Genomic DNA, 27,810 nt, shown 5'->3' on the forward strand with positions numbered 1-27,810 from the left:
TCACGCATTTTAAAAGTATTTTCTTTTCTAAATTTCTTGTTTAGTCAAATACTTTCATATATGAATTGGAATGCACTTTCTGTTTGGCCGTAATAATTTTTCATTTTTTTAATTTTCTTTCACTTTTTTTGAAAATCATCGGTCAACCTTAAAAAATTCAAATACAACTTAAAATTATATTTGAAATTTATAAAAAAAAATAAAAAATCTTATTTTCACTTTTTAAAATTTTCATCATATTTCATATTTTTTTTGAAAAAGTACATTCAAAGTTTTTATTTTTTTAAAAAAAGTATAACCAAACATAACTCTAACTTCAAATTTATATCCAACTTTACAAAATGAAATAAAGTAATTTTTATTTTCATAGTCATACCCACTAAATTTCTTACTTTACATTATAAATTTCAAATTCTCTTATTTTTAAACCTAAGTTAAATATATTCACATAAATTGGATCCAAGAATTAAATAGTTTAGCCACACTTAGGGGTGTTCACGGATTGGTTTAAGTTAGTTATTGATCAAAATCAAATTCAAATTAATTTAATCGATTTTAAAATTATTAAAACCAACTCAAATCAATTAAAATATACATCCATCGATTTTGTTGTTATCGGTTTTGATTTGGTTTAGTTCGGTTATTCGATTATTAACCATACACAAAAATAAAAGAAACGATTCATTCAAAAGAGAAGAAAAGACAATAATTCATTCAAAAATAATAAATTATCTTCGTTGTCATTTTAGATCTTATAATTCTTATACCAGAAGTTTAGTTATGTTTAACTTCACGTCTATATTGTTAGCTAATTCAATGTACTAAACAACACAAATTTATTGAATAATGCATGACATAATAATGATATGATTGTACAAATAAAAGACGTATCATAAAAAAATAGTGTTCTATATTTTTTGCATAAAAAAATATTCATAAAAAATAATATATTATGTATATATAATTATAAAAAATATGTATATAACTTGTCGATTCAGTTCGATTATTTCTTTAATCAAAACCTAATAAAATATTATCGATTCTTAAAAATGTAAAATCAAATCAACCAAACTAAATAAAGAAATGGTTTATTTCATTAATTTAATTTAATTTAATTTTTCGATTTTGATCATTTTTTATCGAAACCGTGAACTATATTACCCAAACTATGTGGCCGTGTTTATGCACATTTCATACGTATCCCATCCCTTTTGCGTCATATATATAAATCCCTTTTAACTTGCTTCCCCATTCAATTTCACAGTGCCCACAACAAGAAGGCAGCCATTCTCTTTCTCCTTCGACAGCCTTTCTTGTTTTCCACCATCGCCGTGGTCATTTCTCTTCTGAAAAAAACCCATAATTCTTCCACACATAGTACCTTTTTTCTTGTTTTCAACATATATTTCAGCCAAAAGGGTGATTTTTCAGTCCTCTGTTTTGTAATGGCTACTGCACCGGTAAAATCTCAGCCTCTGCACTATTTCTCTCTACCCCAATTGAAGTGGGGTAACAAAAGCCACACAAATGCTAACCACCGCTTCCGCCGCCGCGATTCTCCTCCGTCTACTGGAGATAACCCACCCCAAACCGCCGACTTGGACGGTGGTTCCGACTCCGAGAAGGTCCAACCCCGATCGGCGGCAGACCCAAATGGGGTTTCGTCTTGTCAAAGAGAAGACGAAAATGAAAAAGAGGTTAAAGAAGAAGAAGAAGAAGAAGAAGGGGAGGTGAAGTTATGGAATCTAAGGCCGAGAAAGAGTGTGATGAAGGTTGAAACGGTGTCGTTGAAGAACGTTGAAATGCCAGTTGAAAGTATGCAGAGGTCGCAGAGGTTGAAAGATAACGTGGGTGTACATGGAGTCGGGTCGGGTAAGAAGGGGAAAAGGAAATTATGGATCTCACTGTCAAGGGAGGAGATTGAGGAAGATGTGTATTCTATGACCGGTTCAAGACCCGCTAGAAGACCCAAAAAAAGATCCAAGACAATTCAGAAACAACTCGATGTATGAAAAAAAAAAACCGAAAAACTCCAGCATCTTTATGTTTGTTTTATGATTTTTTGCTTTCTCTGTTTGTTCTTATTTGCTGCTTGATATGTTTGTTTGCAGAATGTTTTCCCTGGGTTGTATTTAGTAGGCCTTACTGCTGACTCATTCAGAGTCAATGATACTACGGTATAGGCTTGTGTGTTTGTGTTTTTTGTTCAAAATTTATTGTCTTTGGCGAATGAGCTGTTTTATAGGATGTTAAGATTATGATTAAGAATCACATATTTGTTGCAGAAGTAGATATGGCATAGCTGGTGTATCTGAATTTTTGCTACTGTGGAAAAGGTCTGGTTCCCTCTCTTGTGTTATTCATGGTTCTCTAATTCCATGTTGATCCTTAGTTGAGGGTTTAATAGTGATGCTTTGCAGATTTTGCAAGGATTGAGGAACACAAGGGGTGGAAAGCTTAGAGTTTTGAGGACTGCTGCATTCGTGCCTCGACTGTAGGAGGTATAATGTATTGAATTAGTAAAGGGAATAGGATTTCATCTTGGAATTATATCTTGTTTGTTTTGATTAGTAGCATGTAGATATATTTGGAAAGATTTTGGTTGCATTGGTAACCTAATGTATGTAAAGAATGGAACTTGAGATATGGATGGATAGATTTTGTTATTTTAAGCCCAGTTGTTATTTGATTTTCTCTCATAATGTCACTTGACTGGCTTCCAGACTCTGTTTGGGGACAGGGGTCATTATTAGTTCGCAAACTGATTGCAGTTCCATGAACATCAATGGAGGTAACCATGACAAACGGTGAACAATCTATGTGCTTTACGTACGAACTTCTTGATTTATACGAGTCATGAACTCATGATAAGACTTGAGGATAGCCTTTTGAGTCAGTGACTTAATTATGCTTAGAAAATTGTTTGCTTTGGATATTACATAAGAAGGATGGGTATAATTTTTTGTCAAAACAACATGATCATGTTGCCTTGTGGTGTTTCTTGTCCTCCGAAGAATGTATGTTCATACTGTTTTTTCTCTTGTTATAAAGTTCTTTGGCAATCATATGATGCAACTATACAGAATCATAGAAATCATGGAGTTGTAAATAGTTGTATATAGATTGTCGAAGTACAGTACTTGGTCAATTGGTAGCTAGGTGTTCTCGAAAGCGAGCCAAATTTTGCCATATATTTTCAGTCTTGATGCATCTGGACAATATATGTGGGGTGTACTAAACTTTACTTTCAGACTGTCTTACATTTTATGATGAAGTGCAGAAAATGCGCTTTGTGTATGTGGTTGATCTTTGGTTTAAGAACTTCCTCATTGTTGATTTCTACGTGGAGATAAATTTCCTTAAGATCTAGCAGGATTTGTTGGCTCCACCTCCTTTTGGAAAGGATTGAATTTCTTCTATTAACTTAGTATATTGATTTATCCGATAAAATTATCGGTCACACTTGAATAAATGCATGTATGTTCCAGCATACCAGTATTGTTTATAGAACATATTTGATTCTGTTAGAACAGGCAAAGACCAGGAAAGGAATATGAAGAACATCTATGTATACTGTTACTTGCTCTGACTAGTAATCTCCTGCTTTTTTAGATCATTCCCCAATATCCTTGCTCACAAGAACAAAGGATCCCTTTACCGTCGTCGTATTTCACCAGACCATCATTGCATTTCAAGGAAACTTCCAAAAAAATTAATCGAGGACTGAGCTACTGAAGCAAGTTTAGTCTGCTGGATGCACAAATATATCAGCATCCTCTGTATATATATCTCTCTGCTCTCCCTTCTCCCTCTTTTAGGCTATTCATTGTTGGTTATGGAGGGACAGAAATGGTAGTTTTGAACCTCTTGGTAAACATGGAAAGCTTGTGCCACTTTATACCTTACATTTATTATTTAATCTTTTGTTACGTCTGACGCCTCCCTTGATAAGTGAGATATAGGGTGTGTTTGGTACGAAGGAAAATGTTTTTCAATTTTCTCATGTTTGGTTGACTTAAATATTTTGGAAAATGTTTTCCAAATCAATTTATTTTCCTCAAATTCAAGAAAAATGACTTCCCTTAAAAAAAAAATAAGGAAAATATTTTTCAAAACCATTTTAAACCTCATACCTTAAATTTCTATCTTAACTTAAGTTTTGGATATCGATTTACAATACTAATTCTAGATCCGACTCTTGATTTTCAATTCGAGACCTGACTCTCGACCTCGATTCAAAATCCAGCTCTCGAGTTCTTAATTGAGTTGGGATCGGATCTCGAGTTAAGATTGAAGGTCGAATTTGGGATAAAGTGTTGGGATCAGGAGTCAAAAGTCAAAAATTGAGTGTTGATATCGAGTCTCGGATCAGATATCAGGATTGGGTGTTGGGGTCAGGGTCTGGATTCGAGGTCGGATCAAAAGTCGGGGTTAGGTCTCGAATCTTGGTTCGAGGTCTCGGATCAAAAGTTGGTGTAGGGTGTTGTGTTGAGGTTGAGGTCGAGGTTGGGTTTTGGATCTCAGGTCTAGGTTGGGGTCAGGGTCGGGTGCCGAGGTTGAGTCTCGAATCAGGTGTCAGGATAGGGGTTGAGGTATCGGGTCAGTGTGGGTGTCTAGTCGAAGTTGGGTGTTGGGTCGCGAGTCGGGATCGAGACTCAAGTTGCGGTTGGGATTGGGTCTCGGGTCAGGGTGGGGGTCGAGGTCGGATCTCGGGTTGAGGTGGGGATCTCGAGTCAAGGTTAGAATTGGGTCTCAGGTTGAGGTCAGGGTTGAATCTCAGGTTAGGATTGGGTCGGGTGTTGGGTCGGGGTCGAGTTTCAGGTTGGGATCGAGGTCGTGTCGGGTGTCATAGTCGAGGTCGAGGTCTCGGGTCGAGATTGAGTGTCAGGGTCAGATTATATAAAATATATTTTCTAAAAAATGTTTTTCATTCATGAATCATACTCTAGAAAATATCTTTCGAAAAATATTTTTCACTCACCAATCAATCATGAGAAAATACACTAGAAATCAACTTATTCTCCAAGAAAATATTTTCCATGGAAAAAGTTTTCCTTTATACCAAACACACCCATAGTCTCTTGACCTTTTCATTGAAGATATATCCTAAATTCCTTTGGGGATTCGATCGGCTGCTACAACAATATAACTAGTTTAATTTTATAAGTGAGATCTGTGAAGAATAGGATGTACGCTAATCTTACCTCGAATATAATTTTATTTAGATGAAAATTTACAGTAGGTTGATGCTTGGTGAAAATAGAATATGACATGATGAATCTTCTAAATTGTGAATTCGTTATGGCGTACTTTTCTTGGTCGTCCCTATGTCGATTGGGACTTAATTGAAAGTAAAGCACAATTGTTATAGGTAATTCATGTGTTTGATTTTATTTGAGATTAAAATGTTGACCTCTTCTCGTGCTTCAAACAAATTGCGATCATAATAAGGTCTTAAATATTATTTTGAGAAGAAGGAGTATTTCAAATAAAAAAGGGTTTAGGCAAATGTTTGAACAATATGATAAGAGTCCACTCATAGAATAGTTTTTAAATATCTTATATTCCTTGGTGATTAACTATAACTGAAGAATAGTTTATTAGTGGGTCTTTAGTTTTTTCTTTTTTTGGTATATACTAGTAATAACAACGGATAAACAAAGTACACTTAAATCAGAAGAAAATTTAATCTCAATAACATTTCTTCCAAGTTTCCTTCTTCATCTTAGGTTACTCAAAGGTGCCACCGATAACTCACTATTCAGATTTAAGGTCAATGAAACCTCAAAGTGTTACTGTTATACAAAAGAAGTCAATGAAATTATTAATACTTTTTTGGTGTTGAAGAAATTGCATGCATTTTTTAGAAGAATTTTATTTAATGTCTATTGAATCCCTCACAACTCTAGTGAGGATGTTGGAGCTTAGATTTTTAGATGGTGGTTGATCAAACGTGTTAACAAAGTTCAATTTCTCTATGTGAATGGTTGTAATAAATGGAATCCTAATTGCACTGGTGGTAGAGTTTTTAGGGACCATGTTGGACAAATGCTTATGGCTTTTAATGCCTATTTTGGTTTTGCTCTAATAATTTAGCTAGGCTTTAGCTCTAAAGACTAATTAGAGGCAATATCTGAATTGTGACTTTTTCGCTATTGAACTCGACTCTCTCTTGGGTATTCAAATGGTTAAAGATGAAATCAGCTTATAATACTATGATTGATTACCTTCTTCATCAAGACTAAAATATTTTCTCTTATATTTATATCCACTTTGAAGAATGATATAATTGAGAAGCCCAACATTGAAATTTAAGCAAAGAAGGGCAACTTCATATTCAACTATGAGATAATTTTTTTTTTGTTATCTCTGGTTTTAAGGATTTTAGAACTTTTTTGTAAGCTTATGAAGAGTAACCTTCCTCGTTTTTTTTTTTTTTTTTTTTTTTTATTATGATAAGCTAGAGTATAAGTATGTATCCATTACTCCTATTATTATAATGCGGAAATTGCTTATCTAGTGAATCCTCTTTGAGAAAATCTTTGATTTTTTTTAAAAAGTAACATTTTATACGATAATTATAACTACATGGTTATCACTTAAATTCAGTGAATCGAATTATTAAATATACATATAATTGACTTATAAAACTTTGTCTAAGTAAATTTGTTCATATTGTCAACCTCAATTAAAATAAAAAATAAATTGTATTAAGCTAACAACCAACATAAAACTTGTCAAATCGGAAACATAATTCACTTATTAGATTTTAAATCTTTTTAAAGTTTATTAATTAGTTAAGTACTTTTAAAGTTGACTACAAAATTTTTAGTCAGTAACGCAGTATAAGTTGAGATTATTCTACAAGTAAAGTATAGATAATTAAACGGGTAAAGTTTTTTTATACAATATCTAATTTAAAATATGTGTTTTACTTCTTAAACTGCTTAGGGTTATTTTGATCATTTTAGTTATTTTAAATCATGCACTACTACTCTACTAGTGCTCATATTATTTTTTGCCTTATGAAACGATATAGTAATAAATAACGGATTCAGGTATTTCTTTTATACCAATAACACAAAAATAACTAAATAATGTACAAATGATATTAAAAGCACGTTTGGATTGACTTGTTTTAAGTGCTTTTAAGTTAGGGTAGTTTTTAAATATTTTTATACTGTTTGAATAAGTTAAAAAATGCTTACAAACACATAGTTTTAAGCCAAAATACTAAAAATAAGTCAAAAAATAAAAAAAAATCAATCCAAACTAGCTCTAAATTTTGGGAAAAGAACACTTGTACTCAAAAAGGAAAATTATTTAAAAACAGCTACCCTCTTGCTTTCATATCTCCTGTTTTAAACTGTTAATTCACATTTACTGTTTGATACCATCGGAGTATATATATACATATTCTAGTGGTATCAAAAAGAAGTAAAAAATACTACTTAGTTACTCCTTGATACCATTAGAGTATATATATAACATACAGTGTTTCAATGAAAAAAACAACTCAATTACTATTTGATACCATCAAAGTATATTAATATCATCAGAGTATATATGTAGATATCATCAAAGTATATATATAAACTCCGATGGTATCAAGGACGAAGAAACAATGGTTCAGTGAATAGAACAAGGAGCAGGCAGGTAAATAGTTTGGGCTTTAGGTCCAACTTGGGTAAATAAGTTTGGATTGAGTATGAGCGTCACCCCCCGAATCGGCCTTATAATGCGCGATCCGAATTTAGTTGGAGCTCAATGGGCTCCCAATATTGGGTGAAAAATAAAAAAAAGACACAATGCTATCATAAAATTTATTTAAAAGGGCAATTCGATGTCTAAAGCTTTTCGTGAGGATAAATTATCTATATCATGCCTCTTAAATGTAATATTTTTTCAAAGAATATTTCGTGTATCCCTTTTAAGTTTTAAATAAATTCTACGCATAATATATAAATGTGTCCTTTAATTTGACCTCAACTAATATTTATGACGTCCAACTTTGGATGTGCATAAGCAAACACTAAAACTTATATAAAATTGAACAAATAGACACACATATTCTACGTTGAATAATACAAATTAAATCAAATATATCTCACGTGAATTGTCATGTAAATTATATGTATCTATTTATTCAATTTTGTACAAATTTAAATATTTATTTATGAATACTTAAAATTAAATGTCATAAATACTAGGGTTGTTCAAAACCGAACCGTAACCGATAAGCCAGCCGTAAAATTGGCTTATTGCCTTATTGGTATTGGATTATCAAATAAATGGTTGGGGAACGGATTAAATTTTTATAATTAACGATTTATTGGTGTGAGGGCGAATTATTAAATTTTATTATCGAATAAACCGTTAACCCGTTAAGAATTACCATATACTTACACTTCTTTTTCAGTCTTTAACCAATTGACACGAGTCTTTTAGTGTGGTTGTGTGCAATTCTGTAAAAATATGAGTCATCAAGTTGAAGTCAATGTATCCTTGGCTTTTGCTTGTATGGTATATCTTCTCTTCAATCAGCTCCACCCTTTCAATGTCAACTTAAGTTCTTTTTCGTTGTTAAATAGTCTACGAACTTCTTATAGGTTATCCGATATATTGCCCAGTAACCGTTCGATAATTGGTAATTCGTTATCGAATCAATCGATATCTTATAGGTTGGCTAGAAGATTAGTAAATTTTAAAAATGATATCCAATAGGCCAAATCGTCAAGTGAAATTATCCGCCAATCCGTCTGATAACCAGCCCTAATAGATACGAGCTAAATCAAATTAAGAATATATTTATATACCTAAAATTTACGTCAACATTGTCATACCACCTCATGGAGCCGAAAAAATGTGAAAGAAAAAGATAAAATAAAAAAAAGAAGTGAAAAACAGGAAGCGGAAGGAGGAAAAAAAAAAAAGGGGAAACGAAGCCACACTTCGAAAGTGTTTCAAAAACCCTCCCTCCCTACCCCTTCTGCTCCTCCTCCTCTTCCCGTCGCCGGCGACGACGGCGGTGTTGCTCTGAAACTCTGAAAGTTACGCTTCGAAATCTTGCTTCCGTACTACGTCCATAAGGTTTGGGATAAAGCAATTTCTCAACCAATGGATAGAAGAAGATTCAACGAATCCTCCCTACTTCCTCACTCTGTTACCGGCGGTTCCGGTCTCCGGTCTTCTCCTCCACCTCGTCCTCCGAACTACACTTGTCACCGTGTCCAGGTACAGTATTCAGACACCTCATTTTCTCTTACAGCTCTAGTTATGCTAAATCTGTGTTCTGCTTGCTTCGTTTTCCCCTAATATAGCTTAATTTAAATTGTTTTTATCTTTATTATACGTTAAAAGAAGCCATAGTAATAGATATGGTTGGGAAGTGTGGACTTTCCTGTTACAGTGGATGTTGCTTGATTTAGAGAACTCCTGGTTTTAGAGGACCCTAATTTATCTTCTTAAGGCTAGTTATTGAGTATTGTGATGTCTTGACTCCAATTAGAATTGAATGGATATAGATGATTCCTGTAGCCGACCCTAACTAGTTTGAGATTAAGATGTTCCTATTGTTTTTGTTGTTGTATGTCCAATTAATTTTGAGATTAAAATGTTCCTCTACGTTGGAAGGTAGAGGTAAGGTCTGTGCACACTCTGACTTCTCTAGACTCAAACTTGTGGGATTACACTTGTTTTTTTGTTGTTAAAAGAGTTCAAAGTTTGCACCAGGGAGTGAGGATTTAGAAAGAAAGGGGGTTGTGGGCAATAATTAAGGTTTTGAATCCACCTTGGAATAGTATTCACAATATTCACTTTGACTCTATTTTGCAATGTTACTCCACGATGTGAACATGTGTTTTTAGTGGCGCTTCTGTATGCATATGATTTGCTTATTAAGCAACTCTATGGGAATATATCCAGCGTTCCAACATGCAAAATAGGATGTGTTTGTCATGTTGCCGCTTGTGCAAGCTTTGTCTAGGTATTTTGGGGTGAGTTAGCCAATTAGATCTATTGTGATGCAGTTCGGTGTTCTAGTGAAATAGGGAGGGTTTCCTGTTGGAGTGCTGTCGTTGAAACCCTAATGGTGTATGGTATGTATGCTGAAACAGGGCACGGTGGAGATACGTCTTTAAGAAACAAAACTGGAGATTTATTAGTGATAAGCTTTTTCTCATTAAGATTTCGTTTGGCATGGGGGGTTTCTGCTAAAGAGCCAATTATCGCATTGACTGTAGCTTATATTCATGGAGTTCTTCTCTCTCTCTCTCTCTCTCTCTCTCTCTCTTTACATCATTCTCCTCTCTATTTCCCTTTAGGCTTTGTTTGGGAGACTTACTGTAATTGTTTTATTTGTACCCGACCATTTGATGAAGAACTGCCTTTGGTTAAGCATCTTTGTGGTTATCTGCATGTAAAGATAAATGCATAAGGTTGATGTAGGTAAGTCTGTAACTATTCCAAGAAGTCCAAATTTCTTATCTTTGAGAATTTAATTTTCTCTGTATATCATCTGTGGGCGACACTTGCATGTACTAAAAAGAATATTATGATTCTTTTCTTGAGAAGTTACATTGGTAGTTGGTCTTATTATTTGCTGCAAATATCTATTATATCTTATTTTGATACTCTACTACTTATGCATCAATCTGCATGCAGAATTAAATCATTGAATTGCCATAATAATTTAATCAACGGCTAAAACCACGAAAATACCTAGTCACCCTGAAGTATCTTGTTTGGTAATTCAATTTAGTTTACCAGTTTTTTTTTTTTTTTTAAAGAAAATAGTTTTGAGTTCTCTAAGACTTGGACCAAGGAGCAAGTGAGAACTAAGCAAGCTAGGAATTTTCTGGTGTTCTTTCCCTTGTGTGTTTGGTATGAAGGAAAATGTTTCTTTGGAAAGTAAGTCGTTTGGAAAATAAATGGGTTTTTCACTTTTTTCAGTGTTTGGTTAGTTAGTGATTTTTTTTCTTTCTGAAATGATTATTTATTAAAGATTGATAATAATGTCATCAAATTGGATAGTACATAACATTTCATTTTAGTATTACAGATTGGTAATAATGTCTAACTGCTATTTGGAGCCAGGATATGGAGTAATTATTGGGATAGTTATAAGGAAAATGCCTTCTGCTCATTAGTGAGAGGAGCCTCCCTTTTCTAATGGAAAATGTTTTCCTCGGAAAAAATTATTCCTTTAGCCAAACACCATGAAATTGTTTCCTCATTGAAAGTATTTTCGGTCACACCAAGCACACATCCTTGAGTCTTCTCTTTCTGCTAAAATTGAAGGGCACTGTGCTGTGTTCAATATAGCAGCTGCAGTAATGGTACAAAAAGTGGTTCCTTACTATATGACTTTGGGTTGCGGAATTTCGACGAATATCTTTTGGTGGTCTGGTTGTATCCTGACGGTCAGCAACTTACCAAGGAAGTCCATTTTCCCCATTACCTGCACCATTTGCTCCATTAGTGTGTTTTGCCATGATCAGGGCTTACAGTATCTTCTTGCCTTCCTTTTGCTAATATTATGTTAAATGATGGACAACCTTCCTGTTTTTATGGAATTGCTCATAGCTGGATCTCATTGCAGGGAGCATTGAAGCATTTGGCATCAATTGATCCATTGGAATTATGTGATGAAGCCAAAGTAGAGCACTGCCGAGCAACTAGAGATCTAAGAAGTTGTGGACGACATGTACAGAGTGTGTTGAATTCATGTGGTCATGCCTCTTTATGCGAGGAATGCAGTCAGAGATGTGATGTTTGCCCTATATGTAGGATCCCTTTACCAAAAGATGGCAATAGACTTCGACTACGCCTATACTACGAGTGCATAGAGGCAGGTCTTATCTCCAAGAGGTGTGATGACAGATTACAAGAGAAAGAGGATAGTGATAAACAATTGGTTGCTGATATCCAGCGGCTTTATGCTTTGTTTGATGTGGCACTGGAAAACAATCTAGTTTCTCTAATATGCCACTGTATCCTTTTCATACTTGACCTGTGGTGGACTAACATCCTCCGAGCTGCGGATAATTTTCTTGCAAAGAAATGAGTTAAAAAGCTGTTGAATCTTTTTTCTTTATTGTTCTGTTAATTCCTTGTGAAAGGAAGGATTACTGATTCATAGTCAGAACTCAGAAGATAACCATAAAAAGAATAAATTAGTGGTTGGTTGTGTGGTTCTTTTCTTTCTTAAGAAAGTAGAACCTCTTAACTTCTTAGTAGCTGGTTATATAATTTAATATGTTGTCTTAACAGCAGCAAACAGATGTGACAGATGTTTGTATGGATGAAAGTGCTGTGTCCAGTGATCCCATCATCGCTTTCTTGCTTGATGAAGTGGTGGTCAAAGATTGGTGCAAGAGGACGTTCAACAATATTTTGACCGAGATTCAAGTGATATGTATCCTAAATCCTAATTATTAAACTTATACTGTGTTTCTAATTCCTTGTCTAAAGGGAAAATAGTGATCGGTTAATGTTCCCTTGATTTTATTATAGATAATCTAACCATGAATGCACTGAAAGAGAACTTGAGTTTATTTCTCAAGTTCTCTGTGAAGTTAGGTGGCATCTCTAACGTTATTGATGTCTTGGAATCATCATTCAAAGGTTCTCTTTCTGCAAAGCTTCATGATTTACACCACCTTCAAGAGAGCATCTTAAAGACAAAACAGGTAAGCTTTCCTGAGATTCTTGTCAAGTGGACCCAAACAACCTTTTCCTCATTTCTTATTATTACCTGTTTTTTTTTTATTGGTTGCTTTTTTTAAGAAGCACATATGTACAACAACATACCCAGTGTAGCCCCACAAAGTGGGAAGAAACACCTATGTATGAGCACAAAAAGAAATTGAGTAGATTTACTATTTCTTTATGTGACCTGCATTAACTAGAGCTCCTGGTTGGTGTGATGAGCTAGTGATTATCACCACATGCATGTTGATTGAAAAAACTTTGGTTCCAATGGGTGTTTTCTGTATTTATATGTCAAGAAAAAATTGTGTTTTGTAATTTGCTATTTTTAAAAAAAATTTGTATCTTGCTGGTCTGACAACTTCTTGATAGCATTTTATAACTACTGTGCCAATCTGCAGCACATGGAGATAATGATTTGGTGTATAAGACATGAGTTCTTGGAGAATGTCAAGTCTAGGCATAAAAATTTTGCATCTTGGCGAGCTCTGGTCCGCGAAAGGAAATCTGCTGCAATTAAACGTGCATGGCCCGATTCAGTAAATCATTCTGACGAATACAATGCTTCCACACTCTTTATTGAAGATGCTCTCTCGAATATTGAAGCAGCAGAGCAGGGAGACTTAGATGATCATGAAGAAGAGTTAGCACTTGCTTACTTGCAGAAGGATGAGGGCTCTTTATATGCACGGTCAAAAATAGAGGGAATGGCTGGATGCTATCCATTTGAAAGTTTGCGAGCTGCTGCTGACATTCTCTTTTTACAAGGAAGTTCAGACTTAGTAGTTGCAAAACAAGCAATTGTATCCTTTTGTAATTGAATACTTAGTTTAATGTTTTTTTTTTGGTTGGATAAGTAGCTGATTTTAGTGTTTTTTCATGAGAATGTTCCCTTTTTCTTTTCCTTGATCCTTCAAAGTTCTTGTATTTTATGTTTGACCGGCAATGGACAGTACCTGATGAGGAGTGGAGACACATCATTGATGATTTTGCTGCCACTTTTGGTCTGACCAGGCACTCGCTATTGGAATCCTTTACATTTTTCCTTTTAGATGATGAGGGAGTTCCAGCTCTGAAGGTAAGGATGGAAATACTGTTTCTATCATAGCTACTGAGAGTATTCTGTTGTAGGCGGAGTCATCTTATAATAATCTCATATCTATTATTTTTAATCTCAGATGTTCTCTAATGAGTTGTAACGTGTGCGCCGGAGTTTATGTTATGAAACCGGTTCTGCTTTACAGTTTTACCTGGGCATTTTATGAATTGTTTCGACTTTTGTCATTTCCCCAACATGAATAGACTTGGTTATTGTCTGTTCACTTTGTCTTTTTTAAAATAAGGAAATCATCATTGTGAGACTTCTTAAGCAACTATATGGTCTTTGGACTGGTGTGGATGCTGAATATCAATTACTGCTATCCCCAGGAAGCCTGTCAACTTCTCCCTGAAATATCAAGCCCAACAATCCACCCGAAGGTTGCTCAGGTTCTGTTGGAGCGGGGAAACCCCGATGCAGCTCTCATGGTTCTGAGGTGGTCTGGACAAGAGGGCACACAGCTAACTTCACTCCGGGAGGCTGTGACTTCTGTTCGTGTGCGGGTAGAGTGTGGACTTCTGACTGAAGCATTCACGTATCAGAGGCTGATCTGTGCTAAGATCAAGGAAAAGAAGTTGAGAGATGAACAGTTTCAGAGTGCTTCGGCTGAAGTAGAGGACCAATGCAGGTCGTGGGGTCTCTGGGTGGAGACTCTTGTCACTGAAATTTGTTGTCTTTGCATTAGGAGGAACTTGGTTGACCGCATGATAGAACTGCCATGGAGTGCTGATGAGGAGAAGCATCTTCATAAATGTCTGCTGGATTTTGCTGCCGAGGATCCTTCAACGACCATAGGAAGTCTTCTTGTAGTTTTTTACTTACAGGTACTTCCTTATACATCCAGCTTTCTTGTTCTTCTGTTCTGCAATTTTCTCAGACTTGCTGTTGCATTCAGAAATTTTTTGTTTATTTTGGCAGCTCATTTACCCACCTACATGATTCTCTATTTCATTTGAACTCAATTGCTAGTTATTACCTATTAGTGATAAGAAAATTAAACAAGTGTCATTCAATAGTCCTTCGGTAGTAGCCACCGGTGACAAGACTTTTATCAGATTGCACTCGATTTTTCACTGCCAACCTAGTGGCAGTTACTGGACGATTGACACTGAATTTTCTCTCCTTTCTTCGAACACCCTGTACATTTTGGAAGATATTTGTTAAAGACTTTGAATTTGCAAGGAAACTTAAATAGGTAGGTGGGTTAATTTTTTTTGTTTTATCAGATTCCATCCAGATGAGTGACATTTGAGAAACATTGTGAAATAGATAAAACTGGGTTGGTTGACTTTTCACCCATGTCTAGTTGCACTTACCTAGTCATGACTCATTTAGCATAATCAATGATGGACATGTGGATGGTATTTAGAGTATAGATATTGAAGAGGGAATAAACATATGTCAGGACTAGGGCATCCTGACAACTTCAACCAACTTTTGGGAACAAGTATGATCCAATTTTTCCGGACTCGGGTCTGGGGGTCCAATACGGGTGTGGATCTAGTGGTCGGAACTGAGATACTTCATGATCTATATTTTTAGACTCGGGGGTATGGATCCAGGTACGGATACAGATGCGGGGACCGAAACCGAACTTTTTGCAGTAATAAACGTGTTTATTATAGAGCTCATTCCTTGACTTTAAACATTATGCACTGGCAGGAGATGATTTGAGGATTACTTTTGGTACCCTGTAATTTATCCATCTCAATAGGGATTTCATATGGTTGCCTAACAATTGTACTACTGTTGTCTTTTTGTAAAGCGTCATAGATATGTTGAAGCATACCAAGTTGATCAGAAGCTTCAGATCATAGAGGAAAACTTTATTTCTCAAAATTCTGTCAGTGAAGAAGTCTTAGCGAGGATAGGATCAATAAAGCATTGGAGGACTTGTTTGGTTGTAAGTGAACTTCAGCTTTTTCATTGGTTGTTTTCTCTATATAAAGGATTTGGATATATACTAGTGTCAAGTTTTGGTGTTTGAATTGGAAATTGGTAGAGTAAATAGTATTTGTTTGCTCTTATGAATCATGGTCCTCTTTTCTTTTCTATTTTTTAAAATCCAGATCATACTCTGGTTAGTTGCACACCACTGCCTAAATGAAATGCTCATGTTTTCATTCAAATAGATTATCTGAACTGTTATTTCCTTCTTATGTCCTAAATTTTAATTGTTCCAATACTGATCGTATCTCGCTGGATGCTTGGACAAGTATATACGGTTACCAGCAGATACAAGTAGTATTCCCTTTTTATTTTATGTTACCTAGTTTGTCTGAGCATGAGATCTTGGGAAATCTTGAATATTCATTATCTGTTGAAGTTATTTGGAGATGCCTATTTCAAAAAGTCAGATTGTGTGAAATCTGAGATTCAGATAGGCAGCTTCATATCAAAGGTTGAAACGGTTGTGTAGTTCTTCACTTTCCCCGACCCTGCTTTCCAGACAAACCATTAAGAGGTAATATACGTAAAAGTATCACAATAGAAGTTGAAGCTACAGTATTGATAAAAAAATGGAGATTAACTAGTTGAATTGTGAGTTGTGACACATAGCACTTAGCAGTGTAGGTCAGTGATCACGAAATCCTTTTCTACTTAATGTCATTTTGAGGCCGTTTGGATTGGCTTATAAGCTGTTTTCAGTTTTTTTTGAGTGTTTGGCTGGCCAACTTAAAGTCATTTTGTGCTTAAAATAAGCCCCAATAAATAGTTGAGTTTATTTGGATGAACTTATTTTAAGCAGTTTATAAGTTGAAAACAGCTTATAAGTCGAAAAAAAAGTTGGCCTACACGTACTTTTTTTTTTAAAACTTATAAGCAGTTTTCAACTTATAAGCTACTTAAAAAATAAGTCAATCCAAACAGGCTATTTATTGCTTCAATGGTGATAATTAGCTGACTTTCTTTCCTATGTCTGGTGTACTTGCTTAAACAGCAGTTGTGATTTATTACTACAATGTGTGGTGTTTTGAAAAAAACTTTAATTTTGTTTAGGACAAGGGAGTAGAGCTGTTACCTGATATCTTACAACAACAAGTAAGGACAGGGAATTTGCCTGAAGTGGTTGTTACTTGCAATGACACAGTCAACATCTCTGAGAGGTCCAATGCTGTAGCCCAAGAACCTATCATGACCAGTTTGTTGGCTAATCCTCACACTGATTCTAGCCTCATTCAGCGAGTTGATGTTGTTAAACCTTCTGTTCTTGACTCTCTATCTGTACTTGGGGGATCATTAAATCGGTCAAGCTTTAAAGTTGGGCATTATAGTTCTCCCAGTTCCCCAGCACATTTTTTCAATGATGCTGGAGTATTGAAACCTGAAAGTATTCTTGGGAAAAAATTGAAATTTGATGAGATTGCGACCCCTGCTAGTCGTCGTGTTAATCCTCCTGCTCCTGTGATGAAGATCACCAGGAATTCGTCGAAGGAACCTTCTATTAGCCGACTTCGCAATTCTAAAACATATAGAATTTCCCCCGAGAAGTCTCAGAATGGGTTTCCAAAGGAATCTTATAATTTTGACCAGACTGCTGGCAACAATGTAAATTCTCTTAGTAGCAACAGAGGCATATTAAAAGATTCAGTTGAAGATTCATACATTAGTTATCCTGGTAAACAAGTACTGTCAGATGCTGCTGATAGACCCTGGGTGTTACCATTAAATGATTCAATGGATATAACCTGGAGGTAAGCCTTATTTTTCAACTCTCTTCTGTTTTAGTGAGCAGATTTATGGGTTTGGTTGCCATCTTACTGTGATCTAATTTTGTTGTCATTACCCTGATTGTCACTTAAAAAGCCATGAAGAAAAGGGTCCAACCACCGTACATGTAGAAACTAATGGTGGACCAAGGTGGAGGTCTGATGATACCAGTGAAGACGAGGATTTGCCCTCACCAGATGTATTAGCTGGAGTTGTCTCTCCTGCACACACTTCGAGGGGAGTCAGAAGGAGCAGGAGGATTGCCGCCAGGAGATGATACACCTTGGTGTTGTAGAATCTGAGTATGTGACAACACATGTATCCCTTTTGCTGGATGTGGCTTTTAGTTAACAGACCAGAGTTGGGAGGCATCAAAGTTTTTTATAACATTTGCTGCTCGAATTTCTCCTCTTGGAAATAGTAAACTCGGGTTGAAACTGATATTTGAAGCTCTGCGCCTCGATGTTTTCCTCTTTCAACCCTTGCACTGGTTTTCACTTGGATACAGTGCATATTTCAAAGAGCAGCCGATGTCGGGGTTTAACAATTTTTGTATGTGAGATGAGCGATTTGAAATTTGGTTGTAAAATATTTATTGCTCCCTTTTCAAGTCGTGCCCAATTTGCAGAAACTTTTCATTGAAAAGCATGTAGATAGATGCGTAAACAGACCTTGATATTTCTGTTTCCATTTTCGTTTTCAAGCAGGTAAAGTTTTTAGCCATAAGAAGGATAATTCATTTTGAATCTCGAAAGTTGTAATAGTTGTAATCTAAGATCCGGTAGATTTTCAACTGAAGGAGAAGCTTTAACATTTTATCATCATTTTTTGTTTAAGAGAGCCTAAACTGTCTTAGGGAACTTGGAAGAACTGAAACGTTTATTTGGAAAAATAAGTTTCACGAGTGTCATTTCACAATTGATCGTGTTCTCCTCATCCAATAACATACTTTCATCTTTACTTTCACCCGCATTCCCATCCATCCCACCTCTCGTACATTCTTTTTCACGAGTGTCATTTCACAATTGATCGTGTTCTCCTCATCCAATAACATACTTTCATCTTTACTTTCACCCGCATTCCCATCAATCCCACCTCTCGTACACTCTTTTTTCATACGGAACACACCTTGGTTGTATAAAAACTCATCGTAATATATTTTTATCCAACTTTTAACCTAACGTAACCTTCCAGCATACCACATACAAAACGCACATAGTGGAGTTTGGTAACATAAATGTAATTTTGTATGTCATAAATTATAGGTTTATGCACCCTTTTTGCTTTTTTTTTCATGAAAAAAGCTAACACCATAGCTAATTTTCATCGGAGGAAAAAAGAATGAGAAATGACGGAAGAAACTGGGCACTCAACCAAGTATAAAGATAGAGGATGTAATAATACTCTTTACATAAAAACCAAATTATATCATCTAAAATTCTTCATTTCAATTGCAGCACATGTACATATGTATGAGGTAAATTCACAATACGAGGTTTATGGATTGCTACGGAACTCAAATTAATATATAATAATAATCGAATTTACAAATATCTATGACTTATTTTAGATGACAAGTTTCAAAAGTGTTTTTAAAAAAAAATTAAACTCCATACCAAATCAAACTGAATTGAAATGAAAAAGTATAAGACATGAGCAAAAACTGCTTCATTCCCGTGAATCCGTAGCTAACATACTGGATCTGCCTCCCCATCCACCTCCTCCATATAGTGCTCTAACCCCACATGAGTCCATAAAATGGCAACAATCACTGTAGTATCTGCTAACAAAATGTAGTCATAATGGGTACTACTGGTTCTGAAAAGTCAAAATTCTCCATCGACCTTGCCACTCATTTCTTTCCTTCAAAAGTCATTAACTCTGATAAAATCCAAGTTTCCAAAAGCCTTGACATTACCAACAATAAAATCTGAATACCAGCGTTATTCACCATTTACTTGCCGAGTTTTCCCCTTTCGATGGGTGTGAACAAAGCTGGCATTAAGATATTTTATTGTTGGTAATATTAAAACCTTTGGAAACTTAGATCATATCGGAGTTAATAATTTCTAAAGGAAAGAAACGAGGGACGAGGTCGATTGAGAATTTTGATTTTTCAGAATCAGTATCACCCATTATGACCACATTTTATCTGTAAGTGCTACAGTAATTGTGGACATGTTACAGACCCATGTAGAGCTTGAAAGAAATTTGACAGTTTTTGTAATTGTATAAATGGAGAAGACAGCCATGAGTTGTTTGACTAAATGATAGGCTGTGAAGAGGAAGAGTAATGGGAGGATTTTATACTACACAAGCATCGTTATTGCGTCCTTCTTGAACACGATAAGGGGTCCTCTTTTTAACACATGTCACTAGGGAATCCTCTTTTTAACAAACATGTCACTAGGGAATCCTCTTTTTGACAAACATGTCATTAGGGGGTCCTCTACGTGATTTTCATTAAAGAGCTATGAAGAAGATAATTCATCTTCAATATATACTATATATACATAAAAAAAAAATAATTTTAATTTATAGATATATTTTTAAAAAAATAAAATTAATTCTTCCGTACCTCCTTAACTTTTGACCATTTTAATAGTAGGTAGTGATAAAGTCTGCTTTACTTTACAGGAGACAATTACTCTCTTCGTTTCAAAAAAATGACTTTTTTTTTAATCTGTTTAAAAAAAAATGACTCATTTCTTTTTTTTGGTAAAACTTTACTTTCAACTTTCCACATGATTAAAGGATATTTTGGTACATTTGATATAACTTTAATTTAGAACCACAAGATGCAAAAATTTTTTTTTTTTTTTTAAATTTCGTATCAAGTCAAACTAGGTCAATGTTTTTGAAACGGATGGAGTATATCAATTATTAGCACTAACCCGTCGGATTCCACTAAGATGAATAGTCTTCCTGTTATTCTAATAAATTTTTTCTTTATGGTAAATATTTATTTATATTGAGTGTTTCTATCAAACTACTTTAGTTTATTATGATTAATGATTAATCATAATTTAGTAATATGAGTGATTAATACATTCCTAAAAAAATTATTATTTTTTCGCTTAAAATTGTTCAGTGACTATTCCACATATCTTTTGATAGAATCAGTGAGAAAAGAAAAAATAATAATATAAAGACTAGGAAGAATTCCATGTTTCAGTGAAAAATTATTTTTCACCATGTATTTGGACAATAAACTGATTCAGTAAAAAAATCATGTTTTATAATATTAATTTTTATTGCAGCAAATAAAGCCTCTATATCTAATAGTGATACATGTCATGATGTCACGCAAAAATTTGTTTGGTGTGAACAAAATGTTCATGTATTTCCTAATTCAATATTTCTTCAAAGAAACCCAATATTTTTTTTTTCTTAACATGAAGCATGTGCATAGATTCAGTTAATATTTATGTCACATTTCTGTTAGGTGCAATAATCTTTTATATCAATTGATTACACATTTTTTCAAACTAAAAAAATTGAGGGAGCTTTGCAAGTTCCGTTAGTTGATCTTAGCTCTACAGATCCCATTGATTCACTCAGAAAGCAGAGGATTTTTTGCTCTGTCAGTTGAAGAAAAGATGAAGGTGCTTCGCAAGAATCATAGAGGATACACACCCTTTTATGATGAGAAGCATAATCTTGTTCACAATCCCAAAGGTTCTTTCTTTCTATTTTCATTATTGTGTTAAATACATCTCCTTTTTACTTGTTTAGACACTTTGAAATAGGATCCGACCCAGGACCTTGACTTGAGACCCGACTCTCGACCTCTATCCCAACCCTGGACTCGACGATCTCAGTTCAATTTCTAAGAATATTTTCTTCTTACTAATTAAACAATAAGAAAATAAATAAGACACCCTTTATCTAACAATTTTTTGCTTTTTAGTCTGTTATAAAAATAATGATACTTTTATTTATTCAAAATCAATGACATGAGTTTATAGCAACAAAAATGTCATTATATGCTCTTTTCATTTGTGCAAGGTGGACAGAGTTATCCAATATCTATGATGGAGGGAGTTAGTAATATATCTAAGAATTAATCAAGGTGCGCGCTAGCTGATCCGCACACCAAAATTACATTTCCATGACATGCTGATGATCACAAGTTTCTTTGGCTTAATTACTTTCCTTTCAGGGAATCCAAAAGAAAGCATCTATTTTGGAGCTCCTGAAGACATATCAACCTATGGTTATCTAAATCAGTGGCCTCCCGAAGGTATATATCCATACTCTTTCTCAATTTTGTGACAATTTTTTCAGTGTAGAATTATGTGCTAGTAGAAAATGCAGATAACTTCTAATGCTATTGAAATTAATTTTTATAATATTGGAATGAGACGAGCTAAATGGAGCGGCATGGGCAGTAAGGATTTATATAGCTTGATCCCAATTTGTTTGGGATTGAGGCGTAGTAACTGTTATAGTTGTTATGTGCTTGATTTTAATTAATAGGAGTATGTTGCTTCACTTAAATATGTCATGTTTTTATTCTGGGTTTTGTAGATGTTTTGCCATGATGGAGATCTACAATGGAAGAATATTAAAGAGTTATTTTGTGAGTATCAACTGTTTTATATTTCTGTGTAAGTTACTTGGATTTTAATTCATCCCAGAATTCTACATTTTGCTTGTGAGAGACCTTACATATGATGTTCATAAACCTTGAAAAGGCTTATGATAAAGTCTCAAGGAAGTTCTTTGGAGATGTTTAGAGGTTAAAGGTGTACCTATAGCTTACATTAGGGCAATAAAAGACATATATGATGGAGCCAAATCTCGGGTGAGAACGGTGGGAGGAGACTCTGAGCACTTCCCAGTTGAGATGGGGTTGAACCAGGGTTCACTTCTTAGTCCGTTCTTATTTGCTTTAGTGGTGGATGAATTGATGCAGTATATTCAAGACGAGGTGCCTCGGTGTATGTTATTTGCAGATGACATAGTACTGATTAATGAGACACGCGATGGAGTTAATGCTAGGCTGGAAGTGTGGAGACAAACGCTGGAGTCTAAGAGGTTCAGGTTAAGCAGGACCAAAACAAAAAGTATTTGGAGTGCAGATTTAGTGACGCCAGACATGAGACAGGACTGGAAGTCAGGCTTGACACACAGTCTATCATAAGAAAGATAATTTCAACTACCTTGTTTTTATAATCCAGGGAAATGGAGACATCGATGACGATATCACACATCGTATTGGTGCGACGCGGATGAAGTGGAGGCTTGCCTTTGGAGTTTTGTGTGATCAAAAGGTACCACCAAAACTTATAGGTATGTTCTATAGAGTGATAGTTAGACCGACATTGTTGTACAGGGAAATGTGCTGGCCAGTTAAGAACTCTCACGTCTATAAGAAGCACGTTGCGGAAATAAGGATGCTAAGATGGATGTATGGACATACTAGGAGCGATATGATTAGGAATGAAGTTATACGGAAAAGGTAGGAGTTGCCTCTGTGGTGGACAAGATGAGAGAAGCGAGATTGCGATGTTTTGAACATGTGAAGCGGAGATACGCAGACTCCCCAGTGAAGAGGTGTGAGAGGTTGGATGTACTAGGCACACAGAGAGGTAGAGGTAGGCTAAAAAAACATTGTGGAGAGGTGATTAGACGGGACATGACGCAAATTTAGATTACCCAAGACATGACTTAGATAAAATGGTGTGGAGGTTGCGTATTAGGATAGAAAGTTAGCAGGTAGTGACGTGTTGTCCTGCTTTTGAGGGTTACGTTCAGTCTTGTTGGTTTTTATCGTTGTACTAGTCCTATTCTTGTTAGTTCTAGTTTTTGATATCTAACTTCATCTGTTTATTATGTTTCGGCTATTGATGTAGTTCATATCCTACTAGTTGTAATGTTTTCTTCACTGTTTTCTTCTCCTTTATACCTGAAATTGTTGCACTTGAGCTGAGCCGAGGATGTATCGAAAACAACCTCTCCACCTCCATGAGGTAGTGGTAAGGTCAGCATACACTCTACCTTTCGCAGACCCACTTGTGAGATTTCATTGGGTATGTTATTGTTGTTGTAGCTTATTAGAGGCAAAGCATGTATGCATATGTCAAAAGAAATAAATGAAGCACAACATTCTATTTACATAGTTAGTTTTGTCTTGAAATAATCTCTTTACCTTCACAAGATATCGGTAAGGCTGCGTATGCACCACTCTCCTCAAACCCTACCTGTGGGATTACACTGAATACGCCGTTGTTACCATAGCTTTTTATGATTAGCTTATTTTGTTTGCTGCTAATTAGGAATCTTGGTAAAAGAGTACTCTCTCTCATTGCTCTAGCTTTGAATGTGAATGAAGATTTCTTTGAAAAAGTTGGTGCTTTCAATCCACCAGTTGCTCTTCTTCGTCCTATACATTATCCAGGTAAGGCTTTGGAGATTATATTTAATGGCTTCACTTCCTGTAAAATGTTTTATAGATAAACAGAAGAAAAAAAAAAGAGGAACTTTCTTGATGGAGGAAACACAAAACTAAAGAGGAAGTAGTGATGATTGTGAGAGAATAGAGTGTATTATAAGTTTTGTTTGAAAATATGCTAGATGCATGAACAATATTGTAAATGATTCCCACTATCAATTTTTGAACAATATTGTAAATGATTCCCACTATCAATTTTCTGTTCCATTTTATATGACACTCTTTTCAGTCAGTTCCAAAAAGAACAACACTTTTGTATATACAAAATTAGGCTAACTTTTTAAGTTCTCAATTACCCTTAATGACATGTTTTGATATAGCCGGAAATGTCATGTCATGTGTACTTCTCATTTTCTTACTCTTTGCACAGTGGAAAGGTATCATATAGAATGAAACGGAAGGAGTAGATGATAAGATTACAAGTGCGTTGAACATACCATCCTTTGCAATTTGAAGAGATAGGAACATTAACAGATTTCGTCAAGAAAATTAAGTACTGTGCTATTATCAGTTGCAGGTGAGATAGACTATTCGGATCAAGATATGCATGGTTGTGGAGCTCATACAGATTATGGAATGATAAATATCTTAATTACCGATGGTGCTCCTGGACTTCAGGCATGTTAAATATGTTGAATTGAGATGAAAACAGTAAATTCATACAGTATTGATGGTTCTAACATTTTACTTGGATTCTGTTTTTATCAGGTTTGCAGGGATAAATTACAAGAACCACAGATTTGGGGAGATGTCCCTCAGCTGAATGGGTACTTAAATAAGCCATATTTTTCTAGGATTGTCGTATGCGTGATCCCTGATCAATTTATAGCATCCTGCTTCTTCATAGTGGCGAAATCAGGAATTTCGTTGAAGTTTTATATTAACCTAGATGTATATTATAATTTTTTAACTAAGGGGTGTTCAACTGATCGCAATTTGGTTTACTGTTTCTTTACCTTACAGGCAAACTGTTTGATGACATTACAGAATAAGCATCAGTCTGCATTATGATGAACTCAGATGATTTTTTTTTTTAATTGTAATCGATTAGTTTAATAAACAATTGTGAATCTGCAGGGGTTTCATTGTTAATGTTGGAGATATGATTGAAAGGTGGACAAATGGTTTGTTTAGGTAAATTCACTATGTATGGCAACATGACCCTTGTAACTAACAATGCATCATATGTTTGTACTTGTCAATTAATCCTGAAAAAGCTTCAAATCTTCAATTATTAGCTCTCTTTCACGGAGTTTTAGTTTTTTGTCTTGCTCATTTTAGATCAATAAATCACAGAGCAACAAAGCCAGAACAAGAACGCTATTCGGTATCCAACATCCTCTTAACATGTTTTGCTTCTCTGTCTTTGAATAAATGCAATAAATTTTCCATTCTAACCATTAGGACAGAGGGGATCCTAATTTAGAGTCCTCATTAAGGTTTTCTTGTTAATGGTTTGTTGACTTACAAATCAGGTGGCGATGTTTTTCGATCCAAGTCCAGATTGTGTTGTGGAATGTTTGAAGAGTTGCTGTAGTGAATCTTCTCCTCCTAGGTATTCAACCAAATTGTGTTGTTTTGTTCAATTCATTTAACTTTCTTGAAGTATTATAGTGTGTGATTTGTCAAACAGGTTTCCTCCAGTTCGTGTGGCAGACTACTTGAAGGAGAATTACAAGATTACATATGGCTACAAGTGTAAGTTTTATGCTGCTCTAGTTAAGGAGATACATGTTCAAATTTGTTTTAACCATGTTAACCTCGCAAAATTACCTATACCACCTCGTCCTCTACCTTTGATATTTTGACCTCTTTGATTTGTGTCAGTCGGATTTGATGTTTCTCCTTTAATTTCAGTTGTATGTTATTGATTCATGGATATCTCGTATATCACCTATTCACCTGTCTAAATTATCAACATTGATATGGATATATCACATGTGATGTAGCTGATCAATTTGTCATTCAACTTGATATAAATCTTCTTTTAGTATATATAGATGTTTGCAACACATATAGGATAGCGGCGATGATTGACATTTATTTGTTTTTCTGCAGAAATAAGTTGTGAATTGGCAACAAAAATGGCACCCGAGGAAGAGATAATTAAGGACTAGTTTGTTCATCCATTTTCTCAATATTCAAGAGCTTTATGTGTGCCAAAAATATTATGAAGACACTATATATCTTTTAATTTACGTACCAAACACAAGAAAATCAGCCTCAATAAAATTAAATGCACTGCTTCGACCTTGCATTTCAGTTAATTGCTAATATCAAGTTGTAAATAAAAAAAACGACCATTTTTGAGAAATATTTATCCTTTGAATAACTTTAGTTTGGAGGATTCCACCCCTTGCAACAACACAAATAGTAGTTTAAAATAAAAGGACTTTAAATTCTATGCATTAACTGTGTAAATAATTATTTACACCATCAATCATTAAAATTAATTGCAGATAATTATATATTTAATAATATTGATTAGTAATTTAAAATTAACAAGAAATAAATATTTCATCACTGGTTAAACTTAACTGATAGTGCAATTTGGATTCATGTAACTTTTGGTTAGTCAGCAAATAGGGAGGAGGTGTCATGGCGGAATTAGGATTCTTATTGAGTGGGTTTAAAATATGAAAAGTAAATACACGTTGAAGAAATTAAAGGAAATCTACTATCTGCTAATTATACATAACGAATAATTTTAATCATATATAAATAATGTAATTTTTTGTTAAAAGAGGTTCAAATAATTCCCTCGGACCTACCTAAGTCCGCTACTCGCCTCAAGGGAAACTCCTTATGATTATTTGGTTTGCTGGCAAAGTTATTTCGAAATTATAGTTTTAAAATTATAATTACTGGATTAATTTATCTCACTTTAGAGATGGAATAAAATAATATCAAATTTGAGATTAAATTTATACTTTATTTGATCGAGGTATAAATTTATCAATAATTTTTTTTTAGAAAAAATGTTTGAAGAAGACATGGATAGGTTGTTTTGGGGATTGATGGATATAATGTTTTCAATTTAGACAAATATCAATATTCCAACATTTTTGGAAGTCTAGAAATTCTTTTTCGAAAAAATATTAAATTATTTTAAAAATATATTTTAATTTTTCAGTTGAAAACAAAAGTAGATCTGTATAACAGTTCCGTACAACTTGTTTTTGTCTCAAATCTCAATGAATTTGATATTGAAAATTGGGCCAGATTCATTGCATCCTTGAATTTAATCAAACAAAATTCTGTTTTAAATAGTCTCTTCCTTTTATCTTTTTGCCAGACTATCAAATTAAATAAATTTGTGATGCGTGGCGGAGTTAAAAATTTAACGAAGTATGTAAAATTTCTTCTCAATTGTGTTAAGAAAATGTAAAATTAATATATACACTCATAATAACTAATATGTAATATTTGTATACCATATAATTTTCTAGTAAAAGTTGTACATCAGATTGGACCACCCTTCGCCGAAGATGGCTCCACCCTGATTCTTGATTATTAAATGGTTAAAAAATAAAAATTTATCCCTACTTGATATTTGATTACACCAGATCGATAATTAAATGCAGGATATGTATCTTTTGTACCGATATTTAATAATGGTTGAATGATATGTATTTTTTATATTACTTTTTAATTTCTGAGGTTAGATTATTTTGTTTGATATAGTTACAGTAACATAGATAGAAATTTTTATTAAAAAAATTTAGAATATATAAAAAATTAAATACATCAAAAAGCTAAAGAAGTTTGACATTTACATGTATATAAAAATCATTTTAATTTTGTATGTATTATATAATTTTCTAACAAATTTGGT

General features: G+C 34.4%; 2 protein-coding genes and 1 pseudogene across 3 annotated transcripts; all 3 read left to right on the forward strand.

Annotated features, from left to right (window-relative positions):
* Positions 1 to 1,229: 1,229 nt before the first annotated feature.
* Positions 1,230 to 3,908, forward strand: LOC129889827 (uncharacterized). 2 transcript variants are annotated; one of them, XR_008766943.1, is made up of 5 exons: positions 1,230 to 2,006; positions 2,112 to 2,177; positions 2,286 to 2,336; positions 2,421 to 2,501; positions 3,613 to 3,908. XR_008766943.1 is itself a non-coding variant. In XM_055965282.1 (4 exons), exons 1-3 carry the CDS (start codon positions 1,446 to 1,448, stop codon positions 2,289 to 2,291), a joined length of 633 nt encoding a protein of 210 aa, XP_055821257.1. In that variant the 5' UTR covers positions 1,230 to 1,445; the 3' UTR covers positions 2,292 to 2,336; positions 2,421 to 2,689. The 2 variants fall into 2 exon arrangements, 1 of the variants encoding a protein (XP_055821257.1); XM_055965282.1 differs by lacking the exon at positions 3,613 to 3,908 and having other exon boundaries at positions 2,421 to 2,689.
* A 4,974-nt stretch (positions 3,909 to 8,882) lies between these two features.
* LOC129889828 (E3 ubiquitin-protein ligase HOS1) lies at positions 8,883 to 18,339 on the forward strand. Its single transcript, XM_055965283.1, has 10 exons — positions 8,883 to 9,234; positions 11,600 to 11,990; positions 12,281 to 12,415; positions 12,514 to 12,689; positions 13,110 to 13,511; positions 13,628 to 13,786; positions 14,137 to 14,631; positions 15,573 to 15,710; positions 16,808 to 17,502; positions 17,615 to 18,339. Exons 1-10 carry the CDS (start codon positions 9,118 to 9,120, stop codon positions 17,793 to 17,795), a joined length of 2,889 nt encoding a protein of 962 aa, XP_055821258.1. The 5' UTR covers positions 8,883 to 9,117; the 3' UTR covers positions 17,796 to 18,339.
* Positions 18,340 to 20,975: 2,636 nt separating this feature from the next.
* LOC129890767 (2-oxoglutarate-Fe(II) type oxidoreductase hxnY-like) lies at positions 20,976 to 25,677 on the forward strand (annotated as a pseudogene).
* The last annotated feature ends 2,133 nt before the right edge of the window (positions 25,678 to 27,810 follow it).

The sequence above is a fragment of the Solanum dulcamara genome, chromosome 5 (genome assembly GCF_947179165.1).
Source record: "Solanum dulcamara chromosome 5, daSolDulc1.2, whole genome shotgun sequence".
Classification (NCBI taxonomy): Eukaryota; Viridiplantae; Streptophyta; class Magnoliopsida; order Solanales; family Solanaceae; genus Solanum; species Solanum dulcamara.

What these genes read in the sequence shown, in the direction of transcription:
- LOC129889827 (XM_055965282.1), top strand. Translation starts at nt 1,446, where the DNA reads ATGGCTACTGCACCGGTAAAATCTCAGCCTCTGCACTATTTCTCTCTA. An exon ending in CAATTCAGAAACAACTCGAT is followed by an intron (nt 2,007 to 2,111) that starts GTATGAAAAAAA and finishes GTTTGTTTGCAG; the next exon opens with AATGTTTTCCCTGGGTTGTA.
- LOC129889828 (XM_055965283.1), top strand. Translation starts at nt 9,118, where the DNA reads ATGGATAGAAGAAGATTCAACGAATCCTCCCTACTTCCTCACTCTGTT. An exon ending in TTGTAGTTTTTTACTTACAG is followed by an intron (nt 14,632 to 15,572) that starts GTACTTCCTTAT and finishes CTTTTTGTAAAG; the next exon opens with CGTCATAGATATGTTGAAGC. An exon ending in ATTGGAGGACTTGTTTGGTT is followed by an intron (nt 15,711 to 16,807) that starts GTAAGTGAACTT and finishes AATTTTGTTTAG; the next exon opens with GACAAGGGAGTAGAGCTGTT.